Below are 12,485 nucleotides of genomic sequence, written 5' to 3'. Positions count from 1 at the left end.
AAATATCACCCTTGATATTAATGATCGGTCAAAGGTTCTGCGATCCAGCACGATTCGTGGACAACAAAAGATTCGCTAATAAGTCCGTCTGCGTTGGGAACCCAGGAATTACGGGTAGAGCGACGGGCTTTTAGCAAAGATGACTACGAGAAGTTCTTCGATCAAATGAGAAAAGACATCTATCGAAGACGAATGCTGAAGTATAGCGGATAAAAATATAGCGGAATGAGAGTTTAATCGAAAATGAAATAAATCTTTATTAAAATCAATTTTGTTAAAAAAATGTAAATATTTTTTTTCAGTGTCAAGCTCTTATGTACTTTGTACTTGTGTTATTCGCAAGGCAGCTTCAGGAATTTTTGTCGGGTCGTTTCTAGCAAAGACGATTATGTCTGGACGCGAAGGGCGGAGCATAATTTTCATTGCTTCGGGATGTTCTGGCAAGATGTTCTTCGCACGCACAGAAGCTGATATTCGATGAGTTCGGTTGGCCGCGAGGATGAGGACGGCGAAGCTGTATAAAATAGAATTTTTGCTTTGGCATGAAAATATTACCTATCAATTATGAACAGTTTCGCCTCAATTGAGCCTGGAAGATTACTGGCGCTTTGCTTTATTGAGTTTTTGATGACCAGATTCAATCCGTCGTTTGCAAACTGGTCAATTGGAAGGCCCTCTACTTTACAGAGGGACTCTGGCGTTTCAACATCAAGCTTTATTGAAGCACATCCAAGTGGCGATAAGTCAGATGTAAATCCAAGGTTTGTAAAAAGCTCATAGAGCTCTTGATCGCTCGATTCCGCGATTTGACTTTCATGAATAGCAAGCAATCCGTTGAGGGTAATTTCGTCCCTAGGAAAACGTAATTCCGTTTGTTCTTTGGAAGCGGTACCTGATCGTGTTGAAATTTTCTTTGATCGTCTCCCACAATTCATCAAACTCTTTGACACCCTCGGGCTCTGTTCTTTTTACAAATTCGAGAAACTCAACTTTCCCGAGTCTCCCGTTTCCTGAGGTGTCAAAGAGTGCCAAGACTTTGGCAAGCGCATTTTTACAGTCCTGTGTCAATCGTGTCTCACCATATTGATCTTTAGTTGATAGGTCCGACCACTGTCCGCTCGGACGTTCTCTATCGAATTCGAAATCTGGCTTTGAAGTCTACTCTCACCTTTTTGGTAGTGTCACAGGGCAGGGAAGAATGTTGTAAGTTCCGGCAGGAAGATCGCCTTGCCAAACTGCGGAAATATACTCGTGCGATGGCAGTATTTGTCCAACACCCTCAATCTGACCATTTCGGACGATGAAAAATGTAAGGATAACGTCACTGGTGTCCATCGATAGATTTATGCAGCATCGAGAAGCAGTAGAAAGGGTCATTTTGAAACGGTGTCCAGCTCTATCAGCAACAAAAAAGGCTCCCCTTGCTGAACAAGTCGGTTCTTCAATCACATGATCAGAAAGATCGCTTTTCTTCAACTCCGAAAAGTTAATTTTGAATTCCGGCTATTTTACGCTTTACGTTTTTCGAATACGAAATTGCGATTGAAAAAGTACGATGAAGCGTTCCTGAACATCTTCATTGCCTGGAGATAATCTTGATTCGTCGTTAACGAAGGCATCAAACGCATCATTTCGGAGAGCGTTAAACTTCTGCATGAATAATTCAGTCGAGAGACTCTCTTCGTCGCCAAAAGTATCCATAAGGAATTGATCAAGTCTTCCGGCTGACATGTTGCTCCCCGACGATGTCACAAAGCGACGGAGGTCACTTCTTGAGAGTGTTTTCCCGAATTTTTCACTGAATGTCTTTTTGAGCTCATTGTTATATTGAGAACTGGCAGTGTCTTTCAGCTTTTCGGCGGTTTCCACGAAATCGTCAAAACCAAATTCATTGCTCTTAGCACTTGTCCAGATTGTCTAAAAACTTTAATTGCGAGGATGAAGGCATACAGCTTATTTGGCCGCAGAATGTCGCTACCGTAAAAGATTTGTTGTTTCCTCTTGTCACTTACTTTTATTTGCGCAGCTGTTGGACTTAGCCCCAGTACTGCTAGTAGCCGATAGAGATCGTTAATGGATGTACACTTGGTTGATATTGAGTCGAAGTACTTTTCATAAACCTGTCTGTATCTCTGGGCAGCTTGACGCATTTTCTCGGCTGTTTTTTCTCGTTGCCCTGGGAACTTAGCTCTGGTATTGCTCACATTTCACTCGATATTACTTTTCAAGCGAGTTTATGGAAGGTGAGGAGTCCAAATAGGTACCGATTTGAAAATGAGATAACAGCTGTGAGCTAGCGCGGCGGTTCAAGAGTAGCTTGGGGGTAGAAGTGATGGTAATCAAGGTCGTAATCGGGACGGATCTCCTCGGTGCAAGCGTAATTCGCAAAAATTATGGCGGCTAAGCATAAATTTAATTTTCCTACTTACGAAGAAGTGAAAGCGAAAATCAAAAAACTGGCCAGAGAATTCAAACCAGGTCTCTCACTCCCCCTAGTCTATCTTATAACCGCGGGTCAAAGGATAAATAGCAGCATTTTCTGGATATTTAAAGGGTCTCACACCCGAAATTTTGCAATGAATCTCTACTTGTCAAAAACGTACAAAGACACTTTTGTCTTACAATGTTCTCACAAAGCTTGTTCCGGTTCATATTTATTTACTGTCAAGGATAAATCTTTGATTCAATCTTATGAAACAAAAATTGAAGGCAAAACTCCAAGAGTAAAAATTCGTCATAAAATTGACATTCGTTGCTGGTTTGAAGAGATTTCGAATCAGCCTGAAGATTGGCAACGAAGGTTTATTTTATTAAAAAATTCTAATGATCTCCTAGAAATATCCGAGAAATTTGCCGCCAATAAGGCTCCCCAGATGAGCTCATCGTCCAGTTTAAATCAGTTTATTGCGAATTATAATTTGTACAAACTCATATTCATTATGTATTCATTGTATTTATTTCTCAAAATCTTGTACATTTTGTATTTCATCGTCGAAATATATTATTCAAAATTCCAGTTTGCGTCAAATTATCTCTCTAAGGGGGGTAGCGGATGTTGATTTTATCTGCGATGCAGGGCAGTTTACGCTATTGATCCGCCGCACTTGCTCGCATCTGGATGGTCCCGAGACAACGAGGTGAGACCACCTGCATATTTGGACTCCTCACCTTCCATGACCCCTTTCAAGCGAAGTTAAATTTATCATTTCTTCACTCACTTTCTTGTTCATGTTTAAAAAGTGGACAAAAATCTTTTTGTCACATTATTAATGTTCGAAATCTCCTGATATTTTTTAAGAAACAATATAAAAAATGTTGACTTTCTATTCTCGTGCATTATCTATTTATAATAGACTATTTTTGTAACATCATCATTCATTTTTTGAATGTCCAGTTTTCAAATTGACCAGCTATCAAGTAGATGCTGGTCAACTGCATCGTACCAAGAAACATTGCTGCATAGTTCCTAATATTAGTGCTCCTATCATCGCTTGCGCGCGATTTAACTTGGAGCTGGCCAACCTGTTGCCTAGTCAGGTTGCTAAGACAGGGTGGTCAAGACAAGGAGTTGACGAAGAATAAAATATGAGCGAATTATAGAGATTTAACTACGCCCAAATAAACAAAAATGACAGAGAAAAAAGTAATATCCAAATCTGAGAAGCGACTAACACGTCAGTTTAACATACGGTTTAAAAGTTATTTCATTTTTTATCAGATAAATTAGTTATTAGTCCGGAAATACAATTTAAGACCGTCGTAAAGCCTCAAATGTAGAAACATCATCGGCCTTGCATACTTGGAGATCGCTTCCATTCTCCTTTTATTTGGAGCCGGTTTAACAGAACTTCTTATTTACAAGTTAGAAGGACTTCATTGATCGAGTGATGATTGAGTTTTCTAGGAATCATTACGCTCTCTTTATCCAGAGATACTTGTTCATCACTTTCTGCATCGCCCCATTATTCCTGTTGCCTGGTAAGCTCTTAATTTACTGCGCGATTACTGAAACAAAGTCTCCAGCAACGTTCTTGGGCTATCGTGGGGGTCGGCATGGACTTCGTGGTCCTCTCAAAGCCCACATTCTTGCGGGTAAGTACTCGCAGCACATGGTCCAGCCTCACGTGATAAACAAACTTATCAGCTGTTGCCTGTATCATTTTTAATGCGGCTTCATCCGTGATCCTTATAACGGCGTACAGCGCTTCGGGAGTCTTCAATGCTGGCCCAGTTGCAGAAGGGGACAACTTCGAGGTATTGCATAACATTTTTATAGGCTGCTAGAAAGCATCCTTTCAGGTCCTGTTCAAAGTGATGATGATAATTGGATTACTGGTTAATCTATCACAAATGCTGCTGTTTATCGCCAGTGGATGTGCGTTCCATTAAACTTCTAATTAATTTATCTTCCTTTGTTGTTTGTTTATGACAGCTGTTTAGATCAGGCATACTTAGCGATTCAATTGTGGCGCGAGATGTCCGTGCAAAAAAATCGAATGAAGAACTACCTCCGGAAGAAAGCCGAAAAAGAAGCCTCTGTTTAGTTTTCTCAGTCTCAATTTACCTTTGTAGATAAAGATAATTTATAAAAATAAATCAATAATGACAATTTGTTCACTGCTTAGATCGAAAAGAAAACACTACTTTGGTTTTATTATTTTTTATTATCAGGTAATTCGCCTAACTTTCTCGAGACAAAATATTAGCTCCAGATGATTTTTTGGATCTGCTCCTTCGTGAAGACACCTCGGCAGACTGGGCAGTTCATAGTGTCGAGTCGTTCTAGACAATAAGCGCGGAAGGCATGTCGGCATGGAAGGACGCTCATAGCTCGATCGCCATCGTTGAATCGCAGTGTGCATACTTTGCAAAGCATTCGGGAGTCGATCGTTTCTACATCAACTAAGTGACTTGTCTCTCTATTTCAAATAAATCATTACTTACGATCCTGACCGATTCCCGAGAGTTTCATCTCCGCCATGACCACTTCTGCATACTTTGCCTTCTTCTTAACATAGAAATCCTGTGCATCATGGAACTTCTCCACTATTAGCTTCTTCCATTTCCCTCTTTGCTCCGCGCTTGACTCTCGCAAGTCCGTCTTTTAGAAAAGTTTTTCTAGCTTCATGAACTTTTCAATCAATAAATGATCTAAATATATTATCTAACTTCGTCCCTCGAGCATGTTTCTTAAGGATATAGCCGTTCTCAAGGCACTTTCGTAGCGCCAAAAGGGGACGATAATTTTTTTTCATTTCTAAAGGAACCCTACCTAAAATTGCCTAAGAAACCCGATTCTAGTGTTATTTTTAATTTTTTAATGGAAAAATTTCTCTCTAGAGCAATTTTAAATCTTACGATCACTTTTTCTCGAGAATTTTCCATTTAATCGGTCGAGTTTTTTTGATAAATAAAAAATTTAGACCTTTATCTACATTCCTAGGGCCAAAATTTTAATAGATTCCAAATATTTACGAATCTAGAGCCATTTTTATGAGGCTTACTTGAGTGAGCCGAAGCGTCAGACAGCGCTCTGGTTTGCTGCGCTGGGCGCCCTCCTCCATCGCGCGGTGAGGCGCGCATGTGAAAGAGCGCGCTGATTGGCCGAGCGCCCTGAACGCAGCATTTATGAAAAAGAAAAGCCAAAAAGAAGAAGACGCTAGAATGAAAATTTGCTCAAGTTTTGAAATTTTGAGGCCCTAGGAAGATAGATTAGCAGTTAGTCATAATAAAACACGGTTTAGTTTTAGCAATTTAATTGAAAAAGTTCGAGAAAAAGTGATCGTAAGATTTCAAATCGCTCCAGAGAGAAATTTTCTTTGAAAAAAATTTTAAAAAACATCAGAATCGAATTCTAGACATAATTTTAGGTAGGACCTGTCTTGAAATGAAAACATTTTATCGCTCCATTTCGGCGCTACGAAAGTGCCTTGAGAACGGCTATATCCTTAAGAGCATCATCGCAGCAGCTGAAGGTCCAAAAGAGATCAAAGCTCAATGAAGCACAAGAAAAGACTTCAATAACTTGCTCGAAAAGTTTCTCTGTAATTCTAACTACAGGTAGGAAATGTGAAAATTTAGCCATGCAAAATTCTCATTGCAAAATATTGAAGCCTTTTCGCCGCATTTTTTCGCGGGACATAAGTAAATGTCCTCTTCTCCTTCAAAAGCTTTGAAAGGCTCTTCGCCGTCCCATACTGATTGGCTATTCCGATGGCAGCGTTCACAACGCTATTTTTGTAGACCCTGGCCAGGTTCGCTAGTCTGGGGAACTTCCATCAGATCTTTCGGGCATCTTAAAGATTGGTTTATTCGATCAATTTTGAATGATTACCGATTGCAGTCCGTGCAAAAGCGGTCCGAAAACTCTTGTCGAAGAAAATCTCTTGAGATAAAGTTCTTCATTCTCTCTGATCTCGATGAGTTTTTACAAAAAAATTATTTTTGGCGAATTTGTGGTTGAAATTTTAGAAATGAAAGGCCAGTGAGCGCCGGACGATCAAGTCTAGAAGGCCTCCTTGCGCTGATTGGTTTGATTCGATACATTCACATAAAATGTGACTGATGGAAAACCTATCAGGAATTTCTATTATCCGGAGCGTATCACTTTAGTTCTGCTGCATTTACAAAATGGTTTCAGAAATAAGTTAACTACAAAGATGAACTCGTTGTTGATGATGCGCTGCGTGGGAAATTTATGATTTTGAGGCCCACGGTCGATCTATCGGAATTCTGGATAAACGCGACTTTCCCATAATGGATTTCGCTCTTGATCATGTTGTTCGTTTCGTCTTTATCAGTTCCGCCTCATTGCCATACGATTTCGAATTGACGCATTGTCTCAAGACATTTTGGCAGAGCTGCAATCAACGAAGAGAATCAAGTTGAAAGCCTGATTTCCGAAGTGAAGTATCCTTGGCTTTGAACTTTACCATCATCATTATTAACCATTTATTAATTAGATTTTGTTGGCTTTGCCAAGTTCGTTTATTATTGACAATGAATTTCGTCCTGGCCGGAAAAGATTTTTTCTAAAATTTTGATATTTGACATTCCTTTTGACTGACTAGACTCTTTTTGAGCTACTTCCCAAAATGCTTTTTCTCTCAAAGAGTGGCGATAAAATGAGATGTTGCTGAAGAATTCCGATGAATTCTCGACGTTAATAGCTTTTTCAGAGAGAATAAACAGCTTTGGACATTTGCAAATGCTTCCGATGAAAACATTTTCTATCGTCATATGACTTTCTGGCTATGAGGTAAGTTCAATAAAAAACCAAACTGGAAGTCACGTTTTGACTAGCAGCTTTTCAGGATCGCGCTTATTCAATAGAAAAGTATTTTTCTATGTAAATTACCAAATATCTCCAGCGAAAATACTTGACCGTCGAAAATAAGCTTATTAAATCAAATGATTTAATAGTGAAATTTATTCATTGCCAAATATAAAACTTTTCAAATATTCAGGGCTGTTAGTGATGAATATCTTTTAAAGGCTTCCCTAAATTTTCTCAGAGCAGGGTAGGTAGAGTTATCTTATACTTCAAGAACATATTTTATTCTAAACGCCACGCTCAAAGAACTGTGTCAAGACCTTTTTGTGGAGAGGAAGGCGATCAGGGCGAACGTAATTCGCAACGATATTGTCTCGAGCTGTAAGATGACGTAACCTGCCCTCCCCTAAAAAGTTTCAAGGGGAGTAGGTGAGTATTTTCGCTGCGTAGGCTGTCTAAGCGGCGAATGTCCGCCCCTTGACGCTGGGCCAGCATGTGGTAGTCGCGCGCGATTGGCACTGGCACCGTGCCAACTGCTGCCCTTTTCGAGTCAAAAACAGAGTTTCGACTCATTTTGGACATCGCGCGTCTTTAACCCGCCACCATTAGTGCGCAAAACTGGTCTACTGTTGAGAACCATAAAGATTCGTTTTTTAATCCCGACCCCTTAGAGATCTCGGAAGAAAAGAACTTATATGTAATGAAGAGTGGCTTCCGGCACCAAGAATGATAGGTATGCGCCGCCGACTACTCTTAAACTAATTGTTTTTGACCACATAAACAACACTCCCCATGTCCCTATTAAACGCCTTTGAAAGCAAATTATTAAAATGCCCTTGCCAATTGAAGGTTTTTATCGTCCGTCTTAACGCTACTGATTTTCGATTTCCGAAACAACGATTGAAGTTGTTAAACAAGTTAATTATTAGTTTTAGTAGCGTGTTGACCGTTACATGTGATAGAAAAATAAATTCTAGCGCACCCTCCGGACCATCGTTCTTTGGATATAGCCGCATTTGACCTGGATCCGAAAGAAATGTTTGAAGAATTATTGAAGAACTCGATCGAGGAGTCGCTTCGGCGACCTGGCTCTACTGCCGTCACAATATTCACAGATTTACTTCTGGAAAGTGGCCTAGACTCGCACAGGAAAACGGTTCTAAATTTACGAAGTTAGTCATCGTGCAATTGATCAAGCGAATTTGAATATTCTGATTATCAAATTTGAGAACCGGAAACAGGTGTTCCGGCAACGCAAATGTCCGACTGAGCCATTTTGAGCGGAACCCGATTCAATCAACTATTCCGAATGGGTGGATGCTGACAGCCATCCTCACCCAAGCGGATCCGGACGGGCCTCTTTGCGTCGTTTTGGTACAGGAGAGCCATGTTATTCCTTCAGACGACCCTCCAGATTCGATGAGCAATTTTCAAGCAAAATGTGTCGGTTGCGGACGACATTTGGCTAGCTACGCCGAATTTTGCGAGCATTTCCGAATCAATCTCAATTTTCCAAAAGAACATGTTTTCCAGTACTATGGACAGATGGACTCTGATAGCATGTTGATCAGAGCAGATCTTTTGGTGAGGATTCCTTGGTCGCAAAGCCGAAGCTCGCAGTTGACCATTGCGGAATCTCCGTCACGGGGTAGCATGGGAGTGAGACCTCCAGCAGGAAACGACGTCGAACAGCAAATGCCTGATCAAATCGCGCCGATGGAATCACCGGCGGAAATTAACCCAATACAGCGTGTCATTGAAGTTCCCGAAGGTATTTTAGGCCAGGATTTTACTTGACAGCTGAATATCCATTTGATTATTTATTCTAAAACGAATGAGTATATTTGCGTCTAACAAAATTGAAATCCTCTTCAAAAGCTGGTCGACCGCGCGGCCACGTGGCTTTACTCAACTGTACGGGAAGCCAGTTAAGTTATGAAGATAGCTATGGAACCCTTCTTGAATCCAACTACCTTCAAAGCTGCTTCGATTTCTCCACAACAGCCCGTACTATTTTCACCCGCGAATGCATGATTTTCCTCACTTGTTATGAAATATGTCAACTGCAGAAAGGCTCTCTTCTTCGACAGGAGCAAATTCGGCGTACTTTCTCAAAAACAGTTCCAGAAGTTCAACGTACACTCGACAGGTAGAAAATAAGGCTTTGATTGGATTTCTATCATAAATTTAAGCGGTATTTTATTTCCGAATATGCTGATGAGTATAAGTCATATTGTTTCTGCCACTGCATCTGGGGTCAAAGGAATGGCTTTCCATACTCTTTAAAGATTAAGAAAGTTCAATCTCATAGTCTAGACTAGTAATAGTCTTATTTTATGTTGGGAACCTGTGAAAGTGATGACCTCTGAACAATCAATGTCTCATTGTGTCGAAGACGCTCTCAGACTACTTTCTTCTGTAGAAGATTCTCTCAGACCACAATTCATACTGTGCATCTATCAAGGTCCAAGAAAAGAATTTTTGGTTCTTTCTACGTCGGAGAAAATTATTACGAGTCTGGAGAATGAAGCTCCGATAGATGTTCACGAGCTTTCAACTTCTGCAGAGATTCTTGCTCTAAAAAGCGAAATTCATTCCTTACTTCCTCAAGTGTCTGATGCACCGAAAGCAGTTTTACCTAAACTTGAACCAGGAGCGGAACAAGTCATCCTCGAAGTAATGGATTCCTCCTCACGAGAAGCATTCGATGGCGAAATGGTAGCCAAGACCTGTGAATTATTTGCCGAGTCTTTCAATCGATGCTACGGAACCGATCTAGAGAGATTCAAATGCTTCCATGGCATGTTTATTGTCCCAGATGATCAGCACGTGACGAAAATGCAAGAGATATCGCCAACCCAAAGCCCAGAAGTTTTGAGCATTTCAGTTTTCGAAAGAGCATTTTCTGGTATCGTTGAGTACATCGACAAACATCCAACAACTTTGTTCAATTTCTTTATATTGGGCGTCAACTCAGAGGTAATATTTTAAATAATGCTAGCTAGGCATCTGTGTTTAGGACTACAACTTCGAAGTTTTCAAACGCCTAGATTTACTTTCTCAACGCGCACAAGTTATGGTTACATACTTCGGTATTCGACCGTATGAACTATTTGCGAAGGGCTCTCCAGTTCCATCAAATAACGTCATTGTCCCTCCGCTGACTGATGGTCTTTCTACTGCCTCATACGATTTTAGAAGCCACTTAAAGTCGCTGTCGACTGACACTCCCACTGTTTCTGCGTCTCCAGAATTCGAAAATCTATATAGTTAAAGGATTGAACTCTTCCTTGATTTCAATAGAAAGCTTACTTGTTGATTACTAATTTTGAGTTAATAACGATACATTATTGACAATAATTTATTGTTAATCCTTTTTGAAGTCTTTATCTGAAGACTACATCCGCGAATGCTGACTTCGTCCGTATGGTGGTGCTCCTCGACTTGTGCTATATTTCCGCTCTCCTCAGCATTGAGCATAGTGGACTCTATGAAAGTGTTGATCCTCGTTCACTTGAGCTTCTTCGTCAAGTTGTCTACCAAAAACGTCCAGTTTTGCTCAGAGTGAGAGACATCAACTTTGCCACTACCGCCTACGACACTCTCAATGCAGCGCTTTCTAGACAAAATTTCCAAGGAAGGTTTTCACCATCATACACAAAACAAAACTTGCCCATTCAATAAAACTCAGATATATGAAAAACTTTACGAAGTCGCGAAAGTGGGTGTTGCTATTTGGGATAAAAGTGGTATTCAAATGAACGACGCATCGAAAAAAGCAATTGGATTCTCACAAAGTTATCAATGTCGCGACATCATAGAACTTGCCAATAAACCAATCATTATCGTTCATTATGACACGATAAGTGGAATGACTCCTACTAGGTAAAAGTAAAACTACGACTGTTAATGACAAAAATATAGAGTGCCATTATTTGCCTACGTCGACTGCCGCCTTATGCTCACGGGCTTTTTCACAAGAAAGGAAATTGAAGATGAATTCCATTTTGCAACCTGTTTCATGAAGAAAAATCAAGCAGAACTCGTGACGAACTTATGGCGATTGCCGGATTGGGAATGATCAAGCGCTCAGGGGACTCAATGTCTTCTGACGACGAATGTTCACCTGAAAAACGTCTAAAAGTAGATGACTCCGATTATATGATCGACTTTGAATCAATACGAAAGCCTCCACGCGTACTCTTGTCCAGTGAATCTTTTGACGTCTTCCGTGGAAAACGTGGCTTCGATTTCCAGAATCTAACCCCTTCGGAGAGATGTGCCAGAATGCCGGAGACGCTTTCTTTGGAACCAGAAAGGATCGAAATGGACTATCTCTACAAATACTATTATTCAACGTGTATCCACAAAGAAGAATTGGAGAAAAGAGAAAATAATTTTCTGCTGGTGACACCTGTTGGTTTCAATCAGATCACGTGCGCCTTTGAGCTAGGTTGGATATTTTACTCGTCCTTTATTGAACCATATATTTTTAGCATCGACCCTCAATCATCAGATTCAATCGCAGTTCTCTATCAACATCATAGATGATCCTGAACTTAATCTCAATATCACGGGTCCAAATTTCGCATTACTGAGAAAGCAAGATTTTGGGCTTAGTCCAATCATGAACACACTAAACGATGATCATGCGTTAGAATACATCAATCGAAGAACAGAGCTTGAAATGGAAGAATCGAAAAAAGCAACAATCGAACTTGGTGAAGTTTCGATAAGCGGAAGCTCGTCGCGAATAGAAAATGTGGAGCCAATAGTTCCTTGGCCAATTGAACTGAATATTCCTCAGCTAGGACCGAATGCAGTGACGGTAAAAGTTAATAATTGTGCTCATTATCATTTTAATTAGGTTGAGATCGTCATCCCGAATGACAAACGAAGACGTTTCGAGTTTGGTGGAATGAATGATGCAAATGGACTAAAAGCAGTGAGACTTGCAGTTGCTTCTTCTCGTACACAATCCCCTTCGCCTAAAACAATCGTCGTTAGTTTTGGCGTTTCTGGTGCTCAAAATGGACTATACGATCTCAAGAAGACGATGAAAATGAGCGATTCCGAATTCACTCATCTCATAGTTGTGAAGCATAACGATGTGCAAAAATATCGAGGTTAGTTCTATATGATATAGACTATATCCTTTGTATTTTGTATTTATTCGCACATAGAATACTGGCCTAACTCCTGTCTTCTCGTC

The 12,485-nt window shown here is 40.3% G+C and overlaps 4 protein-coding genes and 1 long non-coding RNA gene across 5 annotated transcripts; 2 read left to right on the top strand and 3 right to left on the bottom strand.

Moving 5' to 3' along the window:
• Positions 1 to 238: 238 nt before the first annotated feature.
• Positions 239 to 1,523, bottom strand: LOC145710409 (EF-hand calcium-binding domain-containing protein 7-like). The gene is made up of 4 exons (XM_081788159.1): positions 1,169 to 1,523; positions 893 to 1,129; positions 556 to 852; positions 239 to 514 (listed from the first exon to the last, which is right to left on the bottom strand). Exons 1-4 carry the CDS (start codon positions 1,375 to 1,377, stop codon positions 313 to 315), a joined length of 945 nt encoding a protein of 314 aa, XP_081644285.1. The 5' UTR covers positions 1,378 to 1,523; the 3' UTR covers positions 239 to 312.
• Positions 1,516 to 2,373, bottom strand: LOC145709071 (uncharacterized). The gene is made up of 2 exons (XM_081786755.1): positions 2,013 to 2,373; positions 1,516 to 1,917 (listed from the first exon to the last, which is right to left on the bottom strand). The coding sequence occupies exons 1-2, from the start codon at positions 2,148 to 2,150 to the stop codon at positions 1,516 to 1,518; spliced, it is 540 nt and encodes a 179-aa protein (XP_081642881.1). The 5' UTR covers positions 2,151 to 2,373.
• A 1,255-nt stretch (positions 2,374 to 3,628) lies between these two features.
• On the top strand, positions 3,629 to 4,551 carry LOC145709070 (uncharacterized). The gene is made up of 7 exons (XM_081786754.1): positions 3,629 to 3,690; positions 3,766 to 3,861; positions 3,905 to 3,978; positions 4,024 to 4,092; positions 4,145 to 4,254; positions 4,300 to 4,375; positions 4,441 to 4,551. The coding sequence occupies exons 1-7, from the start codon at positions 3,629 to 3,631 to the stop codon at positions 4,542 to 4,544; spliced, it is 591 nt and encodes a 196-aa protein (XP_081642880.1). The 3' UTR covers positions 4,545 to 4,551.
• A 151-nt stretch (positions 4,552 to 4,702) lies between these two features.
• Positions 4,703 to 5,516, bottom strand: LOC145709069 (uncharacterized). The gene is made up of 2 exons (XR_014134877.1): positions 4,945 to 5,516; positions 4,703 to 4,902 (listed from the first exon to the last, which is right to left on the bottom strand). It is a non-coding gene; the product is annotated as an uncharacterized LOC145709069 (long non-coding RNA).
• A 2,224-nt stretch (positions 5,517 to 7,740) lies between these two features.
• On the top strand, positions 7,741 to 11,334 carry LOC145707169 (uncharacterized). The gene is made up of 8 exons (XM_081784658.1): positions 7,741 to 8,006; positions 8,251 to 8,413; positions 8,506 to 9,053; positions 9,152 to 9,422; positions 9,466 to 9,536; positions 9,630 to 10,252; positions 10,293 to 11,158; positions 11,198 to 11,334. The coding sequence occupies exons 1-7, from the start codon at positions 8,000 to 8,002 to the stop codon at positions 10,545 to 10,547; spliced, it is 1,938 nt and encodes a 645-aa protein (XP_081640784.1). The 5' UTR covers positions 7,741 to 7,999; the 3' UTR covers positions 10,548 to 11,158; positions 11,198 to 11,334.
• Positions 11,335 to 12,485: the final 1,151 nt, after the last annotated feature.

This window comes from Oikopleura dioica, chromosome XSR (assembly GCF_907165135.1).
Source record: "Oikopleura dioica chromosome XSR, OKI2018_I68_1.0, whole genome shotgun sequence".
In the NCBI taxonomy this organism is placed as follows: domain Eukaryota; kingdom Metazoa; phylum Chordata; class Appendicularia; order Copelata; family Oikopleuridae; genus Oikopleura; species Oikopleura dioica.
Note: the sequence above shows the minus strand (reverse complement) of the source record. Positions and strands in the feature narration are given on the sequence as shown.

What these genes read in the sequence shown, in the direction of transcription:
- LOC145707169 (XM_081784658.1), top strand. An exon ending in AGTTCCCGAAGGTATTTTAG is followed by an intron (nt 9,054 to 9,151) that starts GCCAGGATTTTA and finishes CCTCTTCAAAAG; the next exon opens with CTGGTCGACCGCGCGGCCAC. An exon ending in CACTGCATCTGGGGTCAAAG is followed by an intron (nt 9,537 to 9,629) that starts GAATGGCTTTCC and finishes AACCTGTGAAAG; the next exon opens with TGATGACCTCTGAACAATCA.
- LOC145710409 (XM_081788159.1), bottom strand. Translation starts at nt 1,377, where the DNA reads ATGACCCTTTCTACTGCTTCTCGATGCTGCATAAATCTATCGATGGAC. An exon ending in GAAAATTTCAACACGATCAG is followed by an intron (nt 853 to 892) that starts GTACCGCTTCCA and finishes ACGTTTTCCTAG; the next exon opens with GGACGAAATTACCCTCAACG. An exon ending in AAACTGTTCATAATTGATAG is followed by an intron (nt 515 to 555) that starts GTAATATTTTCA and finishes TATTTTATACAG; the next exon opens with CTTCGCCGTCCTCATCCTCG.
- LOC145709071 (XM_081786755.1), bottom strand. Translation starts at nt 2,150, where the DNA reads ATGCGTCAAGCTGCCCAGAGATACAGACAGGTTTATGAAAAGTACTTC. An exon ending in CAACAGCTGCGCAAATAAAA is followed by an intron (nt 1,918 to 2,012) that starts GTAAGTGACAAG and finishes TAAAGTTTTTAG; the next exon opens with ACAATCTGGACAAGTGCTAA.
- LOC145709070 (XM_081786754.1), top strand. Translation starts at nt 3,629, where the DNA reads ATGACAGAGAAAAAAGTAATATCCAAATCTGAGAAGCGACTAACACGT. An exon ending in ACACGTCAGTTTAACATACG is followed by an intron (nt 3,691 to 3,765) that starts GTTTAAAAGTTA and finishes ACCGTCGTAAAG; the next exon opens with CCTCAAATGTAGAAACATCA. An exon ending in ACAGAACTTCTTATTTACAA is followed by an intron (nt 3,862 to 3,904) that starts GTTAGAAGGACT and finishes TGAGTTTTCTAG; the next exon opens with GAATCATTACGCTCTCTTTA.